The sequence below is a fragment of the Capsicum annuum genome, chromosome 12 (assembly GCF_002878395.1).
Source record: "Capsicum annuum cultivar UCD-10X-F1 chromosome 12, UCD10Xv1.1, whole genome shotgun sequence".
NCBI lineage: Eukaryota > Viridiplantae > Streptophyta > Magnoliopsida > Solanales > Solanaceae > Capsicum > Capsicum annuum.
This window is the reverse complement of record NC_061122.1, coordinates 191,078,387-191,085,990: the sequence shown is the minus strand read 5'-3', so window position 1 is coordinate 191,085,990 and position 7,604 is coordinate 191,078,387. Positions and strand designations below refer to the sequence as shown.

General features: G+C 32.3%; 1 protein-coding gene across 1 annotated transcript; it reads left to right on the top strand.

Moving 5' to 3' along the window:
- The first annotated feature begins 2,523 nt into the window (after window positions 1-2,523).
- Window positions 2,524-6,703, top strand: LOC107851395 (abscisic acid receptor PYL9). Its single transcript, XM_016696394.2, has 4 exons — window positions 2,524-2,851; window positions 3,901-4,116; window positions 5,780-6,071; window positions 6,178-6,703. Exons 1-3 carry the CDS (start codon window positions 2,588-2,590, stop codon window positions 5,996-5,998), a joined length of 699 nt encoding a protein of 232 aa, XP_016551880.1. The 5' UTR covers window positions 2,524-2,587; the 3' UTR covers window positions 5,999-6,071; window positions 6,178-6,703.
- The last annotated feature ends 901 nt before the right edge of the window (window positions 6,704-7,604 follow it).

Genomic DNA, 7,604 nt, shown 5'->3' with positions numbered 1-7,604 from the left:
AATATGAAATAACAAGTCTATATTAGTAAAACAAATAAATCAAAACATAAAACATAACATAAATTCAAAATCCAAGGAAAAGGCATAATACTCTTATAAAAAATTTCAAGAAGTAAATATAATTCAAAAGAAAGGAAAATATAAGTCTATAGTCTCATTCAATAACGAAATTCTACTTTATTCAAACATTATAATAATAAGGTAATTATAAGTTAATGAAGAGAATAAAAAAAAATACGAGTAATTCTATTTAATCATAACAAGTAAAGGTTGAAAAATGAGAAGAAAAGAGATGAAATATGAATAATGTAAATCGAAGAAAAATTTAAAAAAATAATAGCAATAAAAAGGAAATTAAAATACAAAAAAAAAAAAAAATATAACCTTGTAATTATATCACGTAATTGCACCCAATTCTTAACCCCTAATTGAGAATAAAGTTGTGTAATTATTTTTAATTTCAATCCGCTTGTGATTTTCCAAACACATCCTTAACTATTTCTTAGTTTTACCTTTTACTGAAAAGATTTGTATAGTTCAATGATATTATTGTCCTTAAAAAACTATAGTTACTTTAGCGAGATATTTACATAAGTTCAATGACAATGTAGGGAATTAATTAACTTTGAGAATATATATGTACTGTAATTGTATGATATAAATAATATATATTTGTGTATGCATGATGTATAACTATATATAAGATATGTATATTCATCCATATCAACTGCTATGCAATATCTATACCTTTTGTTATGCAATGCATTTTATCTTATTATATTCACGCTATTATACATAAAAATCGAATGAAGATGAAAAAACTGTCATTAATTCTAATACTAATTTAATGAAATAATAAATTGACAAAAACATACCAAATATATTTCCACCAAGTAGAAAATAATAAATTTATCTAAATAAATATAAAAAATTCCAAAATTTAATATTCAGATTAAAAAGAATAAGAACGGAGATCAAAGAAGTGATGACCATGGGTCACTGTTTTAACCCCAAAACAGTCAATTTCAGATAATTTTGAGAAAATGAACCATTTTGAGTTAAAAGAATGATCGAATGACCAATTCATTTAATTTACTCTCTATTTTTGTGTGTGTGAGTAGTGGCACTGCACAGCGGAGAATCTACGACTTGCGGATTCGAATATTCTAGTATTGGATTAAATTAAAAACGAATCGAAGGAATTAAAAAAGTGGAAGGATGCCAGAAATGAAAGCAAGCACCACCTATAGTATGTTTTATCCTCTTCATCTACGCTTTGATTGGCCAATGGTTACTAAATTATTTTAAAATCATACTAAGAGATAATAGTTTTAGATTTATTTTATTTTTGGAAATGAAATAAAATAAGATGAGATATTTCATGATTAAATCTTAAATAAAATGTATATTGCGTCTCATTGATGATATGAATAAATTTTGATTGTTTAGCACAAGGAATGATATAAGAAGGATAAAAATATTTTATGAAACTATTTTACCGCACTTTAGAAGGATAAAGATATTTCATGAAACTATTTTATTGTACTTTTTATGTGAGGTAGTAATTTCACCATTTTAGTAGGTATAAAATTATCCCAAAATTAGCAATATCTAACATTAACATGCATTTAACCTGGCGTCAGTTGATATTTATGACATCTAGCTTTGGATGTACATATCTTAATGGTTAATTTCTAAAAAGATTGAAGGTAAGCTCTTAAGTCTTGAATTTAAGCTCTTAAGTCTTGAATTTGAATTTAAACGTTCTAGGATTTGTTCTTGAGAGAAACTTGTGAAAAAATGAATGAACTGTACTCTTAAAAGTGTTTAATTTCGGATTTTGGGGGCAGATAGGAAAGAAAAAAAGACCTAAATACCCCTGAGGATGTGACTTTTAATGACTGAAGTACAAAGTTGAACAAGTAAACATACGTCCTACGTCACAATTCACATAAAATGTCATGTAAGATGTGTGTCTCTTCTTATTCAGCTTCATGATAGTTTAAATGTCTACTTGTGCAAATTCAAAGTTTGAAAACATAAATGCAGCCCGAGGTCGAGTTAAAATGCACGCTTATGTATTATAATCCCAAATTTATTATGAAATTATTCTCATTCCATCTAACAGACGACCCCCCAATCTATAAGTTCATCTAGATTTAGTAGGCGTTTGATCATGAAAATTCATTTTTTTGAAGTTGAAGTTTTGTTTGGTTATGAAAATAAATTGGAGATCTTTTTTACTTATTTGTACTTTTTCAAATATAATTCTAAATTATATTTAGAATTTTTATCATACTTTGTACCAAATGACATGACGGGTATGTTTTCATTTTACTCTATTCATTCGCTTTACTTGTGACGAATTTTGAATTTTTATTTTTATTTGTTATTTTTAATATATTAGAAAAAGATAATTTTTTTCTCATTTTATTCTTAGTATTTATTATTTATTCTCTAAATTAATTTTAAAATACAATAGTAATTATTAATTAAAGAAGTATTATGATGGTATGTTAAATCAAAATATTAAAAATAAAAGCTAACCGAGAGAGTAGTTTGCACCAAATAGTGAAGGGACCCTCAAATGCCCACTTGCTCTATTATTTTTCCATTAAAAATGGAGCAAGTTTTGGACCGTTCAGCCATCAGAAGTTCCAATAGGCACTGTCCTTTTGACTCTTCTGATTCACACTTGCCCTTTGCCAAAGCCCCACCATTGAAGATCATGAACATTGAAAGAAGAAGCAATATGGAAGATGAGTACATTAGGACACACCATAGGCATATGGTCAAAGACAATCAGTGTAGCTCTTCACTTGTTAAACTCATTAAAGCTCCTGTTAATCTTGTAAGTTTAATGTGTTTGCTACTTTTGTCTTTTACTTATCATAAATTCTGATTTGTTCTTAGATCTATATGCCATCAACTTGTTTCACAGATTTTGTAGTATTTTTATTTTGTTTTTTCATTTGTTGTCTTGTGACGGAAATCTTAGTGCTCCGTTAGTTGAACTTCGACGATTTGACCTTATTGGTGAGGATTGGATTACCCACGTTGTAATTCGCTCCCTATATCCACGTTGTAATTCGCTCCCTATTTTCCCTTCCGCTGCCAGTTTTAGAAAAAGATTAAAAATAATACTGATAACCGAATATGGTATTGATATCCGCATTGAAGCCACTCCCTCATTTTTCCTTCTCCTAAGTCCTACCCCAATTTTAGGTAAAAAAATTAAACATAATAAAAATTCAGTGTCCGATATCCGGATATGAGCCCCTCCCCCTTACTCCTTTCCCTACCCCAATTTTAGAAAAAAAACAATAGAACTTATTAAAAAATATCCGCTACTAGCATTGGAGCCCGGCTAATCGAGATTGCACATTGCGGTGCCTATTTTTGGGCTGCTGCTTCCAACATATCTTTTTCATAAAGAAACTTTTGAATCTCGCGGTTTTTTTTGTCTCACTTTCCTTTATAATCTGTCTTTTTCCTTTTTCGGCAACTTTTCAGTTCCAACTTTCTACGTGGCATGTTTAAAATCACACGATAAAGAACATTTTGGTACATTATATATTAGAAAGTTGGAATTGAAAAGTTGCCGAAAAAGGAAAAAGACGGATTATAAAGGAAAGTGAGACAAAAAAAAATGAAACTGAGTGAGTATAAATGTTTTTGCTTATTTTGAGGTTAAGTGGATAATGTATTTTGATGTGTAAGATGGTTTAATTGTTTCGGCACCTAGAATGTTCACATAGTTTCCCTTTAGAGACGGAATTGGCCTTAGTAAACCAAGTTGTGTTATATACTTGATTTCGCGTGTAAGTCCTCATTGGATGTGGGATTGACTGTACCATATATGTTATTGCTGAGCTCTTACTGATCTGGTATATTTCGTAGGTATGGTCATTGGTGAGAAGGTTTGATCAACCACAAAGGTACAAACCATTCGTCAGCAGGTGTGTCGTGCAAGGGGACCTTGAAATTGGGAGTGTGAGAGAAGTGAATGTTAGGTCGGGTCTCCCAGCTACCACCAGCAAAGAGAGGTTAGAGCTTCTAGATGATGAGGAGCACATCTTTGCCGTAAAGATTGTTGGTGGAGATCACAGGCTTAGGGTACGCATCTTTATTGTCTCATAGAAATACATGGATATTGTTACATTTGATGGATTATATATGTGGGCTTCGTTGCAAGATCAGGTCTTTTCTGTATCTTATGGCATTTAATTAGTGAAGCTGAATTTATTTGGTGAAAAAGGAATATAGAATCAAGTGTCTGTTTGTTTTCCACTAACTTTCTTGTATCTGTATATGACTTCATTAACACTGACAAGTATATGCTCCTTCTCCTGTTTTGGTTGGGGGAGGGACAGGATTTCATTGTAAAAGATTTATACATATTTGAATCTTACTATTTTCCCTCAGTCACTCCAACTAGAGATGATGTTACCACTATTCAACTATACTGATTACTTCTCTAATATCGATGAGGAGTCTTTGGAACTTGGGCTATAACTTGTTGCTATTTGAACCGGTTATCTTCTTCCTCCTTCTTACCTCTAATTTTATTTTTCCTGATCGGCTTCTTAAATAGAACATAACTATCACAGACTATGCCAAATGAACTGATAAATAACAAAGACTCCTTATAAGTTAAGCATCCGTTGTGGGATGAGATTCACTAGTGTATACTGTTTTATAGACGTGTGCAGACAGCATTTGAACTTGAAACTTGAAGTGTTCAACATTCATTAATGTCACAGCAATTGAACTTGGCACTTGAAGTGTTTAGCATTCATTAGTGTCACCTTTGCTTATTCAAATGTCTTCATGATGTGTGTTTGTGTGTGTGTGTGTGTGTGTGAGAGAGAGAGAGAGAGAGAGATTGATTTTAAAGAAGGGGTGGAAAAGGCACAAACAATGAAGTTTAGAAACAGAAGATACATGAGATGTTTTATATTGATCATGAAGTGTCCATTCAATGAAGAAATTCATGGTTGAGCGTAAAGAATGTATGCTCAAGTTTAGATGGAAGCAACTTAAGTTTTACTCGCACTTTGTCAGTACGACCTTAGTAATTTAATTTTCTGGAAAAATATTTGGATCATCCTCTTTTATTGACTAAGAATAGGCGTATTCAGTTAATACTTAGGTAGTTGCATTTGAATATCACATGGAACCTGCTTGTATAATGCATTCCATACTATTCTAATTACTTTTTCTTGAGAAATAATGAGTCTTAGAAAAAGTGGCTAATCAATGGTACTCCTATCTCATTTTTCATGACAGTGTTTGAGTGTATCGGTGAACAAAAATCAAATGAGAACTTTTTATGCATAAACTAAATATATCAAAGTACTAAAGTTGACTTTTATAGCATCATTAAATGGGAGATGGTAAGTGTTTCACATTTTTCTTCATCTTCCTCTTAGTAAAGAAAATCATCTTTTATATCAAGTGGGTTCCAATAAGTCGAGTCAATAGCATTAAAAATGGGATGTCTATTTTTTTACGCAAACTAAAGAGAAATGAATGTCACATAAAATGGAATTATAGTCTTTTTCTGTTTCTTTACCAAATGCATATAGCTCATCATGAAAAATATTGTGCTTCCACGTTCATAATGTGAGCCAGCTTCATGTGGTAAAATTTTGTTAGTATGTTATTGCATCATTTTCTGGAGTGCGTAACTTTTGTTATAAAACGTAAGTGTTAATACTTAATATCTATACATTGAACTTGTTAGCAAGTGATTTCCTTTTTCTTTGAAACATGGCAGAACTACTCATCTATTATCACTGTTCATCCTGAGGTCATTGATGGGAGACCTGGAACAATTGTAATCGAGTCATTTGTAGTTGATGTACCAGATGGGAATACTCAGGATGAAACTTGCTTCTTTGTGGAGGCCCTCATCCGGTGTAATCTCAAATCACTAGCTGATGTGTCAGAGCGATTGGCGTTGCAGGGCCATACTGAGCCTATTGACCCAATATAGCTTCACAGTTTTTGCAAATGCAGCAGCATGGTGTGTTTTTGCTGCTGGGGCATAGATAGATTTTGATTAGAAGGTGAGCCTATTGACAGATATTATGCTTGTCCTCCTTGATCTCAGACTTTTGTGTGTGCGAGTACATATATATTTTTAATATTGATGCTTCCTTTAATCATCTGAAGGTCACCTCTGGTCATTACATAAAACCAGATTATTCTTGCAATGGCGATTTCTCATAGTGAAGAACCAGAACTGATTCTGGCAGCGCAAATTATCGAGCCTTGGTTGTAAATATATGCTACTGGATGAGCTTGTGTTGTCATAAGAATCATATGCTACTCTGCTGTGGCAAAGGCACGCGCTATACACTTAAAGCTTTTAGAGGCTGGTGTGCTAATAGTATTCACTAGACTGTAACTGGGCCTTGTTCTTTTATTTTTACTTATATAAGAAAAGAGCTCCTTGTTGTATCTTTCACCCCTTGCTCTATGTTGTATATGATATCCTGGTGCATTATTTGTTCCCAAGAACATGTGGATTCCCAAAGCGATTTGTCTTTTCCCTTCCTCATCCCTCCCCAGACCACTAGTGGGATTACACTGGATGTGTTGTTATTATTGTATCTTTTCATCCCGTAAATATATGAATGTGAAGGGGGACTTGCAAGAGCCAAGAATATCAAGAAAGATGACCTACCTCTTTTCTTTGTCTTGATTTTGTTCGAATAGGTCCTCTTATTCTCATGGCATGGGCTGCTCAGTACACAACCCGGCCTCTTTGTTTCAATGAATTGAGAAAACCAAATTTGGAAATACATTTTGGTACATTTTGTTTTAGGAACGTGTATGCATTCTAATTGGTTATTGTATGCGAGTTGCGCTTAAATTGGCAAATATGATCAGTGGTTCACGTATTCAAACCCAACTTGTTTAGAATTGAGGCGTAGTGTTGTATAGTACAAATAATGGTACACTTGAAATTAGTATACAACTATATCGGAGTTACAATTAGTGGAGTTATCTATAGGAATTCTTACTTCCCATCTTGATACATTCTTTTCCAGTATGGAATAACTTGTGATTTTATGACATTAGAGGTTCTCTAAAATTTTTGGTATAATAAAGTCTAGATGTATGATTTTTGAAATCAGGTAATCAATCTTCTTCTTCGGGAAACTATTAACTTTCCTGCACGTACGTAAACTTTCACAAAAATTAGGCCTCATAAATGAAGACATTTATCAGTGAAGTATCACCAATGGGTCTAGTGGAATAGATATGATCTCTTCTGGGCCATTTGGTTTGCGGGAGTAGAGTCAATAATTCCGAGATAAACTAATAATTTTGAGATAAAAATGTAACTCACTCGTTTGGTTGTAAATATTTGGGATAACTTATTCCGGGACTAATAATTAGTCCCTGGATAAGTTATCCATCCAAATGATGGGATAACAATCCCAAGACTATTTACTTTGGTATAAAATTATACAAGGACAAAAATATCCTCATTTTCATTTCTCTCTCTCTCTCTCTCTCTCACACACACACACACACACACATATATATATATATATATATATATATATATATATATATATATATATATATAT

What these genes read in the sequence shown, in the direction of transcription:
- LOC107851395 (XM_016696394.2), top strand. Translation starts at nt 2,588, where the DNA reads ATGCCCACTTGCTCTATTATTTTTCCATTAAAAATGGAGCAAGTTTTG. An exon ending in TTAAAGCTCCTGTTAATCTT is followed by an intron (nt 2,852 to 3,900) that starts GTAAGTTTAATG and finishes TATATTTCGTAG; the next exon opens with GTATGGTCATTGGTGAGAAG. An exon ending in GTGGAGATCACAGGCTTAGG is followed by an intron (nt 4,117 to 5,779) that starts GTACGCATCTTT and finishes GAAACATGGCAG; the next exon opens with AACTACTCATCTATTATCAC.